At 42.9% G+C, this 15,472-nt stretch overlaps 1 protein-coding gene across 1 annotated transcript in view; it reads left to right on the top strand.

Annotated features, from left to right (window-relative positions):
* Positions 1–1,503: 1,503 nt before the first annotated feature.
* Positions 1,504–15,472, top strand: part of DTWD2 (DTW motif tRNA-uridine aminocarboxypropyltransferase 2) — a 54,416-nt gene continuing 40,447 nt past the window's right edge. Inside the window, exon 1 of the mRNA XM_078612776.1 lies at positions 1,504–1,755. Within this exon, the coding sequence (XP_078468902.1) occupies positions 1,535–1,755 (221 nt within the window). The 5' untranslated portion in view covers positions 1,504–1,534. The remainder of the gene's footprint in view (positions 1,756–15,472) is intronic.

Here is a 15,472-nt window from a genome sequence, read left to right as displayed (position 1 = left end):
TGTTCATTCCAAGATAGCCCTAAGTATTAAGCATTCAAGCCTTAACCATTGCCAGGCAAAATAAGGATTTGGGCAAAACAAACTCATTAGTGGAATTGGCCACGCAAAAACCAATACAGAACCCTTCTGGGTCTTGAAACTCGATGAGGCCTTTCTGGATAAATTGCATTCCAGTATGAATTTTATTCAGACCATTTAAACCAAGCCTTGGTGGATGGCATGTGGGCCTCTAATCCAGCATTGTAGATGCACAACGATGGTCTAATGGGTCCACACACAGGTTGTGAAACTCCCTTACTGTTAACTCTGGCTATCTGATTATGCTGGTTAAATTACTGGCGAAACGTCGGACTCGAATTGTAAATGTTGTCGGTTTCCTCTCAAACACACCATTGTGATGAACTAGTAACGAACGTGACAAACCTTACTCGTTAGCTGTGTCGGGTGGTGGTGGGTTTAACGACACATTTACGTGATTTAACCCAAACAAAAACCTCATGGATATTGGTAGCGAAAGCCTGCTACGTGTTAAACCCCATTGCACCATTCCCTGGCTTCCCCAAGACGGTACAGCAAGTGGAGAACTAATCTCCATGTTTCCATCTGTACGGGGCAGTGTTGCCCCCCCCCTCACACGCGTTATTACAGACCAATTCAGACCTTATTGGTCAGCCCATGTGCGCTTAAGAATCTCAACGTTTATCCTACAAAGTCCCATCACAAGGGAGAAACACAAACATTGAAACAGCTGTACGCCATATGGAATTTAAAACTAAATCTCCCTGTACAAGAATACGGGGAAACCCGTATGGTTTTGACAGCGGAGTCATCTCCACACAACGCCTGATGATGCTGAGTGTAATCTCAAGCGAAACGTCGTACAGGATTGCCAAAATGTTGCTTGCTTTTGAAGATTCCTTCTGGATTCTGGTAGAAACAAATCAATTGGCATATTTGTCCACGACTTAATTCGATTGGCCTTGTCGGGTGGTGGATGGGTTGGGTTTTAGTGAACACATCGATCTAAAACAAACACAACTAATTATTAATCAAATTGGTCGTGAAACCCTACGTATTTTCTCTTACTCGCAATTGTTTTTTTTGCACATTTTCTTTTTTTGCCTCATTGCTGTAACTCTGTGTGAACTTCTTTCGCACCGTACGTAGCCAACCGTGCTAATCGGGGTTTGCTCCCTGTATTTCATTCGGCTTTTGTTGTTGTTGTCATTGCGGGTGACCTAAGCAACTCTTGCAAAGGACCCGTCCTGCGGTCCTGGTCTCTGGAGTTTTATTCTCACCCGATGAAATAAAATAAATGAACTTGAGACTTTCACCACCAACTTGACGCGATGTCGCCACGCAGCCTCCAGGCCGCCATGTTGGGCAAGGAGGGCCAATCGGCTTTTCAATGGGACGTGTGACGTCACACAGTCGTCCCCCCATCCTATTATGGAGGTGAGGGGGGAAGCGAGGTGAGTGACCTCACCTAAGATGGCGGCGCGGGTTTCACTTTGGCGGGAAAGCAACGGGCGTCATGGCCGATGGCGAGGGCTGCCGGCTGAGCGATGTGGTGAGCGGATTCAGCGGCCTCAGCTGTGCCGGGGGAGAAGAGGAGGAGGACGACGACGACTCGAGAGGCAACGAGGTGGGGGGCAACGATGAGGATGACGAGGAGGGAGCCTCGACGGTGTTCGGGCAGCTGGCGGAGTTGCCGGCAGAGCCGCCGGATCGCAGGGCCACATGTTCGCGATGCGGGTGAGCTGGGTTGGGTTTTCCCTCAGAACATGAAACACTAATTCGGATTTTTGTTAGTATCGTAAGACGTAGTTGGATTAATAACGATAATAATCGACAATTATGTGTTGGGATTTTTTTAAATACGCTTCACAGTGAGCCTTGTTAAAAAGTGATGAGTCGGGCTGTTACAGTACGGGAGTCACGTGATTTAAATGCATTACTCGACAGTTAAATGTTAACATAAGTTAACATTTGTAGATGTCATTAAGTTACATTCATTACCCGCTAAGGGGAAACATACGTTCCATCGGTGCAAAATTTTACACAGCTGCATGTTTACAATGTATGAGATTCACTCACCCCATCAACCCTTAAGGTCGATAAAATTAGGAACACCACTCGAAAGTCAAGAGGAGCGATCCAATGGATGGACTGCCCCCTGTCATGTGAACGTGGAATTTCCACCACTTGTTCAGGAATGTCAGCAGCCCAACGATTGTTTTATTTTATTCGTTAAATTGAACCACCTCGATTACAACAAACGGCGTCCTGTACAAAGAATAAACAGAAGAAAAACCATCAACACATTCGTCAATGACACTGGCATTCGGGAACATGTAATCCGACATTTTTGCAACGACCCTTATTAAAGAAGGGTCATTGTGCGAAATGTCGCCTTATGAAGAAGACATTTACATTAAGGGTCATGACGCGAAACGTCGTCTACTAGATATTTTATTTTCCTTATTTGAAAAAGGGACATTGCCCGAAACGTCGCCTCGTGTGTATATATTTTCTCTTTTAAGGCCACAGCGTTATTGACGAACGTGTTGAGTTGTTTCTAGATTTGAAGCTTTCGTGACTGCAAGGATTCATACTCTTTGGTTTTTTCGGTAAAGTCACGTAGGTAAAAAATTTAAATAAATATATTTTTTACCTACGTGACTTTACCGAAATTTTTTAAATAAATTATTTTTTTACCTACGTGACTTTACCGAAAAAAACAAAATAAATTAATTTTTACCTACGTGACTTTACAGAAAAAAATAAAAATTAATTAATTTAAAAAATAATTACCTACGTGACTTTACCGAATTTTTTTTTTACCTAAGTGACTTTACCGAAAAAAACTAAAATAAATTAATTTTAAAATAAATAAATACATTTCCTACGTGCCTTTACTGAAAAAAAAATTTACCTACGTGACTTTACCGAAAATACCAAAGAGTGTGTGTTGAGTTGTTATTTCGTTATTTCGTGATTGTCTGCTTGTGCCACTACTGCCAAGGCAACAGCAGCGGCATCGCCACCACCACCACCGCGAGACATTTGGGGAAGGTTGCGAGTTCAAATCGTGACTTGTTGGGGGTGGCCTCGCAATGAGAGCCGCTCTCACCACCACTAGGGGTGTGCGTGGGGCCACCCTCGTGTGGGTTGCCCTCTCGTCGCGTCTCGGGAAGCAAAAGCAGCTCCTAGGCCTGCGTCGTGCATGGCTGAGCGACCACAGCATCAACTCAACAGATCGGTCTATCAAAAACAATCCTTTAGATCAGGGGTGGGGAACGTCCAGCCCGCGGGCCGTATGAGGCCCACGAAATCATTTGGTGTGGCCCTGCCAAGGCAACCGCAGGCGGGACTCGAAATTCAATAAATCAATACCAGCTAACATCACACGCCTCACCAAAGAGAAGCAGTTCCAGCCATCACATTAGGGGTGAATTAATTAAATGTTTGACCAAATATAACAGGCAAATTTTTAAGTTGATCATGTTGTATGGCCCGCGAATGATGCTATACATATCCAAATGGCCCTTGGCAGATAAAAGTTTCCCCGCCCCTGCTTTAAATGAACAAAAATGTGTCTTGTGTGTATATAACAATGGGAGCGGTGGCTTAGCGGTTAGCGCGCTGCGCTACGAACCCCGGCGACCCGAGTTCGATTCCAGCTCACGGTCCAGACCAGTGACGATTATCTGAACCGGTTCTGGGCCCCCTCTACGTCGACTCGGCCTCCAATGAGTACCTTTTGCGGTGTGTAAACGTCCCCATGAGGGAGACAAAGGCGGCCGGGCGTGATGCTCGCCACCCACCCCCTCGTGTGCCATTCTGGCCTTCACAGGTGCTCGCTTACAGCACTTGCCCCAACAAGTCTGTTGAGGCTATACGGGGGATCTTCGTATGACAATACCAATGTTTATGGCTGCGAGGCTACATTGTGAGCAGCAGCGAACAGTGCGGCAAAATCATTTGAACTGCTCCAAAGTATAAACTCCCTGCCCTGCCTCCATCAAGCAGCACTGACCAACGTGGTCCTGCTTTTATTCCTTTTGTCGCTATCAATCCCCCCATGTTTTTGATACTTGTCATGGCTGGTAGTTTGCACCGGTTGAACCTGTTTCTCGATGAGAAAACTCAAGTGGATTTGGCCAGGGTACATTGCTATTTAAGGTATCATGACGATAGAACGAGACCAGAGATGGAATGGCAGCCAAAGGCGCTCCCTCTATCCGGCAGTGGTCAGGGAGTGGCTCGTGGTGGTCACAATGATGAATATGAAGCCACCAAATGTGGCCTCGGTTTAATCTTGGAGGAGGCCGCCTACAATGCGCTGAAACGTTGACATTCTGATTGGCGGCAACGGAACTTCGTCGCCTATGCGTTTCTGATGATGATGATGGAATGTGGCCACGAGGTGGCGAAAGAGACCTTTCCTGAGATGTGGATAGCTTGGAGCCAAAAATCTTGTTATGATTGAGGCACTTACACCAACTCGGAATGCGATTTTGATCATAAAAAGTAGCGCAGCCATTTAGCAGCATTATCAAAAGGAATACTTGGTGGAGGTCATTATTTTAGGCATTCAATTTTACTGCGTTAGGCAAGACTTGTAATAGTTTCTGTAGATACATGAAAACATCACAGAGTCTCGATACATTTTCATTGGAGTTCTCAACAGTTGTTTTGTACGCTCAGGTATGAATCTGGTATGCCCTATGTCTGTCGAAAAGCCACACGTATCCGGGGACAGTTTTCGACAAGCTTGAGAATGGTTAACCTATTTGCTGTACTGCCATCAACAAGCCACTTTGTCTTACATGATTGCCTCCGCACGATCCACCGACCCCACCACCCCCCGTCCCCTCCTCGCAGGCATGCATCATCACAATCTCGAGAACACTCAGAGGCCGTGATCCCTCTCAGGCTAATTTTGGTAGCCATCAGTCTGCGACTGAGGTGATAGGATTCTAAGAAAAGAATTGAGAGTACGTTGAAGTGCATCTCCTGATAACCGTGGTAATCTGCCAATTGCCAGTTACATACTTCAATTTGTTTTGTTTTGGTAATGTTACGATTCCGTCCGGCTCTCTTTCCACCATTATTCTGAAGCACAAAACTGAGATTCAAATGCAGCATTGGAGTGTCATTATGGCCTTGGAGGCAAAACAAAATGGGGCTTCGGAGTCTAGGAGCGTGGAGCCTGGCTAATGGAGTGGTTTTCAAGGGCTTGAAGATAAGCGGTCGCATTAGGGCCCAAGACCCCCTCGGGAACACAGCGGCAGGCTTGGTTGATGAACTGTGTTTATTGGTATGCACACGCGTGCCGTAGTGTTGTCAACCTGATGCTGCTGGGCCCGTTGGAGGAAAAAACAACAAAGGAGGGGGAAAATATTTAATAACATTTGACATGTACGTTTATCTTTACGTTTAGCAATTTTTTTTTAGGTTTAACAAATTCACCATTTGATGCCAGTGTCTAGCGTCTGGGGGTGGTTACAACGTTAAGACCGAAAAAAAGGGACGTAAATACCGAGATGATAGTTGAATACGCGGCAGTCATGCGGTGTAATAATTGCCTTATCGTTCACACTTCCTTTTTATTTAATTGCGCCGTGTCAACATTTTTGCTCGTAACTTTTTTCTTCAAAGCTAATGCGTCCCACTTGATTCAGGATCATGGAAATTTCCCTTCATCCTAGTCAAATAACTTTTAGCCTTTCCTGAAAAAAAAATAAGAAAGGCATGTGTTTTAAGCGGGTTTTTTTGTAATGGAGATGAGTGGCAAGAGCTCCAGACAGAATACTCTCACTACAAGGTTTTACCGCAAACTTGAATTGCGTTCTGCTGCGTTTTTAATTTTACAGCAGAGTTTGGTGACAAGGATGGAAAACTTTCGGACAAAATATGTATCTACTTTTACTGATGCTGCCTAATTGGCTGAAGTGCAATATGTTTATAATATAAACTACAGTTCACTGCGGACGTTGGGGGAGTGTTTCTTTTTTGCTAAAAACATGTAGCCCGGCGGCGGCCTGTCTTAATTATTATTGTGTTCACTACCGAACGAGTATGAGAAATCTTCCTCTGTGTGACACGTCTCCATCCCTACGCGAAATTGGACTGGGAGGAATGGAAACACAAAAAGAATTGATAAATTGTTACGTCGCTAAGTCATAATTCTATCTCGGTTTATAAATTAAAAACGAGCAGGGCCCGATTCACTGCTTCCCCCAAGCGACTGTGCAGTGTGTGCAGACGCATGATAACTGGGTGACCCCTGAGCATAAAACATGTTTCCGAGCAGCTCGCTTATGCATTCATAATTTTTATTAGGGTGTTGTATTATTTAATTTTTCCCCATTGCGTGTTAACTGTGGTTTTATTAGTATAAACACTGCGATTCATGTTTATTCCATTTCTGAGTGAGAGTTGTGTGCCCGCTGCCTTGTATGATCTTGACAGTATTTCACCTGTCCCTTGAATTCACTGTTCGGGGGGTTAAATTTTTATTCTCTTCGTTCAGTGCTTCAGATAAATTCACTCATTGACGATGTAAATCTGAGAGGTCAGAACATCTAGCGTCCGCATTCTTCTCTTCCCCCTTCTCATTAATTATCATCACCAGTTTTATTTTCAGCGCAGCTCTCTTCACATCCACTGCTCTGCAAAGCCATGCCCTGTCTCACCAACGCGATCACAAAAAGAACGTTATTATATTCAGATCCCAGGAGCTTTGGCGAGAATTATTTTCATCCATATGTACATTTAACTTTTTGCCCTAGCGAATAAACTTTAGCTCCTCATGCTCACTGCATATTTATACACCCGCATTTGCAATGTTTGATGGAATTGACTAATTCTGTGCTCCATCAAATACATTAAAAGCCTTCTGAGTTGTCAGTCAGTCAGCCAACTGAACAACTTGTGAATGAGCAGTGGATCGTGCTGAGCGGCGAAGCAATGGCCACTGGAGAGCTCCGACCACAGAGCGTACCAGCAATTGATCATCCCAGGTCTCCTTTGCGAGCCAGACATGCTGTCCCAGTGGGCCTCACTTTATTGCTTATGGAGTTTATATATCGGCATGTATCATCAAAAATGTTGAAATAAATAGCGATCGTCGTAATGCACTTTTGATGCGCATCGATTTACCGTGCAAATCAGACATGACTGAGGATTTGGTGCCGATTCGCCACGTTAAATCGAGACCCGCACGTGCACGTGTGGTTAGAATAAAATATATCCTCTCAATTTTTTTATATCATCAACTTGTGTTTGATCGCTGAAGCAGCAGCAATTTAATTTACTTCATATCCGTGTGTGCATGTGCGGTTTTTTTGAACATGCAGTGCGTAATTATTTTGTGAAATGTTAATTTGCATAGACATTGGCATGCGTGTGTTGTGTTACATAGTGCACGGTATAATATTGCTGTGGCCTGCCAAGTGTCGTCTTTCGCCAATGCATTTGTAAGCGAGGTGTTGCAACTCATTACTCGGTTAAGTACAACACGTTTTGAATAAATAATACCTCAGTTTTTTTGTTCATGTCTGGGCCAGAATAGACCCAAATCCCTGGCATAATTCACGTAAATATCTGTGGCATAATTAAAATGGAGCACACTTTTGAAATCTAAATATACGTAACTGTGCATGATTCAAAATTGAAGATTGAAATACACATATCTCGCTGCGATCAATACATACATTGCATTCCAAATTCACGACGCAAGTTCAGCAAACCATTTAACTTCAGTATGCATGATGCGAGCTGGCATTTGGGGCACACCTTTGAAGTGCTTATCGCTAAATATTGGGCTCCTAACCAAGGGCTCTAAGGAACAGCAGTAGAGCCTGGTGTGAAGGTGTGAGAGGGGTGGGGGCTTCATCCGGCTCGGCATATTCTGCTTGTTTACCCACCTGCCCCCTGGTGTGTGCATGTAATTAAATTGGCACCGCTACAACTGAAAGAGACGGTTGGTGATTTGTTGGGTGTCTTGTCAGTTTGGTGGCACTATGGTCATCTGCCAGTCATATCAGTCGGTCAACCCATGGCACTTGGGTCTGTCCCGTGACCTGCACATAGCCTGGCACAAGCGCCGTGGTGATGTCGCCCTCATTTAGTGGTGAATGGTGGTTGTTTTTGTTACTATGGTTAAGCTTTTGAGTCCACTTTTGCTGGCCTCTAGACATTTTGGGCCATTGGGCCTGTGCTCAGCATCTGTTTAAAAAAATAAACAAATGTAAAGTGGCAAGTTACTCTTCAACACACAGGTATGCTGAAGTAGTAACTAATTGACAAGTTTTGTTTACGTATACCTGTCAACCCCTTATCAGCGCCTACCTTGTTACAGACCAATTCAGGCCTTATTGGTCACCCCGTGCCCCTTATAAATCTCAACGTTCATCCTACAAAGTCTCATCACAAGGAAGAAACACAAATAAATAGGCATTTTTTTTCCCGTATGGAAATGGCTGGACGCCATATGGACCTGAACTCAATTTCCCTGTACAAGAATACGGGTAAATCGTGTGGGTTGACAGCTATGTTTACGTGACCAACCTTACTAATTGCATTTTGTCGGGTGGTGGTGGATTAACGACACATTTATATTTACGTGATTTAATCCAAATACCTTTATTATGGATTAAAATCGAGGTTTGGAAAATGTAGCCAGGCAGGTGGGTGGCTCGCTGAGAGGTCATTTCACTCACTGACCTGGCACCTGATGCCTGAGTTTGAATCCAGGCAATTTCCTGATTAAACCCAGTTCTCAGGTGTGATAAACTAATGGTTTAAACCCATTCACCAATGCCTACACACAAAACCCCCCGTAACAATAGTTTTGATTATGCACTTGATGTGGTTACATTCCAGCGCTGAGGATTAAACATCGATTCAATTGTCATGTGACAAACATTACTGTGAGTGGCAAGGCAGGTCGGAATGTGCTGCCCAATGCCAGAGGTAGCTCAGTGAAATCTGCTTTGGTGGGCAATTGTCTCGGGCGATCGGAAAGGATACTTCATCTTATGACGTGAATCCTTTGAATTCAGTTCAACTCTTGAAGATTCCCACAGTCGTGCGTGGCGAAATCTTGAGAGAAGAAATGTTCGACATGCAGCCAGACCTGGAAAACGACTCTTGAAATACAAGCATCTGCGAAACCACGCGTGTTTAATACATTTTAATTTAGCTGGGTCTTATTGATATGACAGGTAGCAGCATTAGCAGTGGCACTGGTGAGTGTATGTAATGAAACAAAAACGAATTAGCTGATTTAGAACGTGAACTTTGAGGATGTCTTTTGCTTTTAGTTGATGTTGAGGGTAGTGATTCACAGGCTAATATTCCAGACACTTTTCAGCAACTGGGCTAAATATTTATGCTAAATGTGTTATAGAAAATGTATGCTGATTTGCTGTTTCATAATCTACCACTTACACTTATTAATTATTTTCATTTTGTTTTGGCATTTGCTCTCTACTGTCGTGTTAAATTACTTATTTGAATTCAGGAGGGTGAACATTTTTTTTAATTGCCTCGTAGTTTATTTTATATTTTTTAAAGACTCATAAAATATATAAAAATATACCAATTATTTCGTTCCAGGTAAAAAAAAATCACGTGAAAAATATATTCCACCGTTAAGATTTGCCAATCTTTAAAGAAAAAAGGCAGTAAAAAATGTTTGCTTCACAGATGTTGAGTGGGAGCCTGCACGTGAATGCGTGTCATGGCACACAGCCAATTAAACATTAAACATATCCATAACAAACAAAAAACAATCATTAAAATAATCATTGAATAATTTTCTATCGCCCCATGATCTATATCCCAGATAAACATTCTACATGTATTGTTTCAATCACTTGGACAGCCAACATTTTCACTTCATTATAATTCCCACTAAGTTCTCATTATTGGTTTTCTGATAAAAATAGCAGGCGAATTAAATTATTTATTTTTATTAAGGAAAAGCCAATTGCCTAAGTATTGCTATATCCTGGAAATGTGTCACGTGTCATTACACTTGGAGTCACAATGCGAAATGGTTGCACACCATGAACTAATGCCCACTAATCTATAGACACGATAACAACGGAAATCAATTTCTCGCACAAAGAAAAACGTGCAAGTAAGCACAATGTAATCAAGAAGCCATTCGCTACCTTTCTTTGTTTCCTGATTTTTTAAAAACGAGGACTGCTTGGCGGGAAGTTGGGACCACCGACGGAGATGAGGACCATCACCGAATGCTCGTTTGTTGAGCGTTGAGATGCGCTCACTTTGCACAGTGATTGAAATAAATGAGTGTGGTGAACCTTTACAATAGTCTGTAGACTAAGCTGAGCGGTAGGCCTCGTGTGGTTAAACCCATTAATTGGGGTGCACGTGGTTAATTGTGCTTGCGTGCATTACCATTAATTATTATCAATTGCCGTTAAACAACAGTAAGGACCTTTAATTTGAAGAGGGAAAAAAATGTATGCTGTTTATAACATTTGTGTAGCGCTTGAAATTAAAGCAGTTGTGTATTGCATCTGGTAATGTGTAGTACTCATCTGAAAACATAATTCGCCTCCGTGACACATTGTAAACAATAATGTTGCACATATTGCGAATTTTTACCCAATCCAGTTCCTTCAAAACATTTACTCAAATTAAAAGCTATTGAAACCATGCTCTTTGGTTCTTTGGGTAAAGTCACGTAGGTAGAAAAAATAATAGATTACGACGTTTCGATCGCCACACAAGCAATCGTTCTCTATCCCACCTGATGACGATTGCTTGTGTGGCGATCGAAACGTCGTGATCTATTATTTTTTCTCCCTACGTGACTTTACCGAAAGAACCAAAGAGTATGGACTCCTGCAGTCACGAAAGCTTCAAATCAAGACTATTGAAACCATTAAAATTAAATGTATACCCACTGTATATTGTTATAAAAACCAAGTACTACTTTTATTATTATTTGTCCTGTTTACCCAGGAAAGCCTCACAGGCTCAAGATTATTTGAAGATAGTCCTGCCATGTGGTCGCAGGAGGGAATGACGATTGCTATGTATTTTTCCAATTCAGAAATTAGCAAGGAACTCTTGAGATTAAACTAATTTGGAGTGTGACGCCAGCGTGCGAAACGCTTCTCTCGAATGACGTAACGGAATCTTCCACAAACACTGTGAAGCAGACGCCACTTATTTTACGGTTTAATAATACACCCGCAGTATTCTGGTGTGTGTTTTTTTTGTGTTGTAACTGTAGAAGTCAGTTTCAGAAACTGAAATGAAGCTCCTGAAGAAGCTCCCATAGCTCATCGAAGTGGCCTATATCATATGTGGTAATTTAGAGTAGCAGCCAAATAATCAATACGCATGTTTCTAGATTTGGAGGGCACAACCGGAGGAACCCGGACAAAAATCCACGTGACCACGGGGAGAACCTGAAAACTCCAAATATACAGGCTTCAGGGTCAGGATGGAACCCCACGACCTCTTGCGCACGAGGCAAGGGAGATATCATCTTGCTACCGTGGTGCCCTACGGAGCAAAACGCCGCACGTTGTACCCAACTGCACTCGGCACACACCGAAAACACTGCATAGCCGTACAGCACAACCATGAAAAACCTGCACGCGAGTTAAAAAAACAAGCGCTGTTACAAAATGCAACAAAATGAAATAATGGGAGGAACATAATAAATCTTTAAAATGTAGTGTTTATAACCGTGTACCGCTTTGGGCTTGTGCCTAATTAATCGGTGTTTATTGTTTTCTGTTCAAACGTCAGTCTTGTGTGCGTGGGGCGGCATTGCCTTGTGAATTGATTTCTCCCGTCGTTTTCGCTGTCCCTGTGTACCACTGGGGAGAGATTCGCGACCGTACTTCACCGCGCTGGTCAGTACGTGTTGGTGATATCACTCAAACTGTCGTGAAACGTAAGTGGGCTTTGGGCTTGGAACTTTACTTAGTAGGAATGATGGCCGGTTGTCAAGAATAATGATGAAAGTGGCAGCAAAAGAATGGAAGTCGTCCAAGAGGACATACACCAAAGGAGATGGAGTGGTAAAATCTCCTGTTTTGTGGGTTTCAAGCAGGTTATTATATCGCAAGGATTGCCTCCCCATTTCGCAACGTGGAAAATTTGGGAGACATTCATCAAGCAGTGGATTGACCATGGCTGATGATGATGATGACAATATGTACACACATAGTTATATGTGATCTCTGTGCTGCTCCTGTTCAGCATGGTTACCTGGAAATCTAGGTTCAATCTCTCTTGCTGCCACCTGCATGGCTTATGCAAAGTGCAGAGTTTGTACGTAGATCGGATGGTAAAGACTGATGCAATATCATGAGAGATTCGTTCATGAGGCGATCCACATATACAAACACAGAGACAATTTTAACCGAGAAGATGGATTCTGGCTTAGCAATCATTGGAAGGACGTAATAAACCATTTCGATACACATTAGGGTGGGTAGAATAATACATAGTGTTATGTTGAAATGTATAAGGTTTATAGTAATACAGTATATAATTTAATGTTGGGTTTATCTATGGCAGTATATAGTACGGTATATGCTCGTGTGATGTAAGAGAATAAAGTTTAGATGGAAGCATATTATATAATTTTTACGACGTAGAATTGTAATGTATTACTTGCTGTTAGTAACTCAGCTTATTGTAGAGTATAGTAAGTATACTGATGGTGCTATGCAGTTTATACTTTAGTTTTTTATGTAGTTTATACTTTAGTTTTCTACGTGGTTGTTTAGTAACTGCAGCTACATATCAATAACATTCCTTTCCTTTGTTAATGCTACTCCCTGCACCCCCCCTTGGTGCTGTTGATCCTGCATAATGCATGGGCATAATATGCCTTTGAAACCCCCCCCGCCCACCTCCTACGCATTTTCCATGAATATGCTAAATTCCTCTTCATATGCACATTCTTTTTTGTTAAGGCGCTCTTCCACCTCCAACCCAGTTTATATATAAGCTCCTAGCTTGGTAGTGTCTCATTCTTCACCTGAAGACGGCTGTTTGCGTTGTAGCCGAAACGTCGTGAGAATTATTTCATTTTATTATGTTTTATTTTTATTATTTTATTACTTCCCTTCTACGTGACTTTACCGAAAGAACCAAGAAGAGCAATAAGTTCCGTTAGGCCACTGTTACTCAATGACTCACCAACCCCGCCATCATCACCAACGAAGCAATTAATTGAATGATCGTGGTTTGGGGGTTGCTGATTTATCATTTCCATTGTTAAAGTATTTCTTATTGGTAGATGCTTGCTTTCTTTATTGGGGTTTTATTAATGCAAGTGTATAATAAGCATAATTTATTATCGATTAACATACTACGATTTTTTTGCACGTGTCAGTGTAACAGTGACGTTTAATTGCAATGGTTCACGCAGTACACTATGAATCGGGGGGGCCTGAGTTTATTTTCCGGGAACTGGTTCTGTGTTCCTCACCAGCCTCTTCACCAACCCGCTCTGACCAGCGTGGTCAGTATAGTGGAACAACCCCACATGATTGACATGGAATTATCCACCAGTGGATTGACAAAAGCACTGTAAATTATTATCTAACTTATTTTTGACCAATTATTCCGAGCTGCGCATCAACATTGTATAATAGATAACGATTGTTCTTGAGTTATTTTCTGCTTAAACAACGGATATTTTCAGATGTTGCCATCTGCTGATGTTTTGTTTTTTGCACCGTAGAGCGTGGACCCTCAATGGACTCCTCCCAGTTCCTTCAGCGCCCCTCCGACAGCGTTAGACCCCACAAGGCAACCACCACAGACATCATATTACAGGCCACTTTATATGCATTAGCAGCATCGGGTAAATTTGGCGATTTCATCACAATGAATTGTAAATCGATTCCAGACTGTCGTAATTGATTCTAAGAAAGCGTGGAGGAACGGTAATTGATGATGGTACATCACTCGCGTTTTTGTTTGTATTTGTTTATATATTTCTTCTCTCCCAGCAAAGCCTTCCCCCACCCACCCTTCCTTAAATGCACGTTGTGTGCCGGAGCCATTGCTGCTTCCACGGTAATTGATCGTAGTTTCCAGGGATCGATTTTGGGGTGGAGATGAAAGCGCGTGTGCTGGCGTCCTTGTAGCGGCGATGGGCTACAGGCACGAGGAGATGTCGCAGTTTGTGAGTGCCCATCTCTGCCCTCGGACATCGCTTGAGTGGTGTTTTTGACACCAGAAAGGCCCCCTTCATGCGTTGGCGGAAAGAAAGTTTCAGCCGACGTTTTAGTGAAATAAACAACAATATTGTCACTTTTATGCCGGATGAGCCAGTTTTTCATTTTTATCTTGGCTGGAAAGTGTTTTTTTCCATTAACGTGAGAATTAGGCCCATGATGTCAGCCAAGGGACATGGTGATATACTGTGTGAGTGCGTTAGTGTTTCTATAATGCTCTGTTGCCATTAGCGGGTTTGCCGTTGGCGCGTAAAAAAATAATAGTTTTTCAAAAATAATGGTAATACTGCACACGACCAACTGTGATATTGCGAGACTTTATGAATTTGTCTCCTCTTTTTTGTTAATGTGCGCATCCTGAAGCATTACAGTTACTTTGGCCATCTGGTGGTGCTCGTGGTTTATTGGTCATAATCGCTGGCATTTTAATTTGGAATCTTTTGTTTCGTGACCGCTGTTATTTTTACACGGTTAGATGACTGCCTCTAACCGATTTCATCAAAAAAGCACAGTATTGAACCCACCTCTTTTTTTTTTGTTGACTCCCATAAATTGCAGCTTCGAAAGATTCCACCAATTAGCCTCATTCTGAGACTCTGGGTTGTTTGGTGCGTACACTCTCGGGGGCTTTGCACACCGGCGCTATGCGTCGTGATGGGGGAGGGGGTTAACCGTGGTGCAGGCGCTCCGCTCGGTTTGCGAGACGAGAGCTCGAGACGTGGGCCTCGTTATCCTCGGGCTGAATTTCCGAACGGGCGAATGTAAATGCGCGCCGTTAAGCGAATCGCTAATTAGGCGAGCGGGGCCCCGCGGATGGAGACGAAATCCACGCTTGGGCCCCTTCTCATAATTCATTCACCGTCTGTGTATTCATTCATTTATAAAACGTTGCCTTAATGTTCACTTTTTTTTCTTCCGTCATTTTAGTCAAGGTCCAACATTAATCTCGCAGCACAAGACACCTCACCTTGGCCAGAAAATGACCAGGGGCCATTTCCGTGGTTTTATTGATTGGTTTAAAAAGTCAAAGTAGTTTCTCGCTCAAAAATAGCATTCCTATGGTGATGTGGAGTCTAATCGTAGAACAACAACTCATCAAAGTAGTACTCATATTGTGAACCACGGAGGGCTGAGAGGCTAAATCAATCCCTTGCTGGTACTTAAACGTGCAACCTTTTAATTGCAAGCTGCATGCTCTGTCCACCCTATCATCTGCT

Source organism: Lampetra planeri, chromosome 39 (assembly GCF_965212315.1).
Source record: "Lampetra planeri chromosome 39, kcLamPlan1.2.h2, whole genome shotgun sequence".
Taxonomy (NCBI): Eukaryota; Metazoa; Chordata; class Hyperoartia; order Petromyzontiformes; family Petromyzontidae; genus Lampetra; species Lampetra planeri.
Note: the sequence above shows the minus strand (reverse complement) of the source record. Positions and strands in the feature narration are given on the sequence as shown.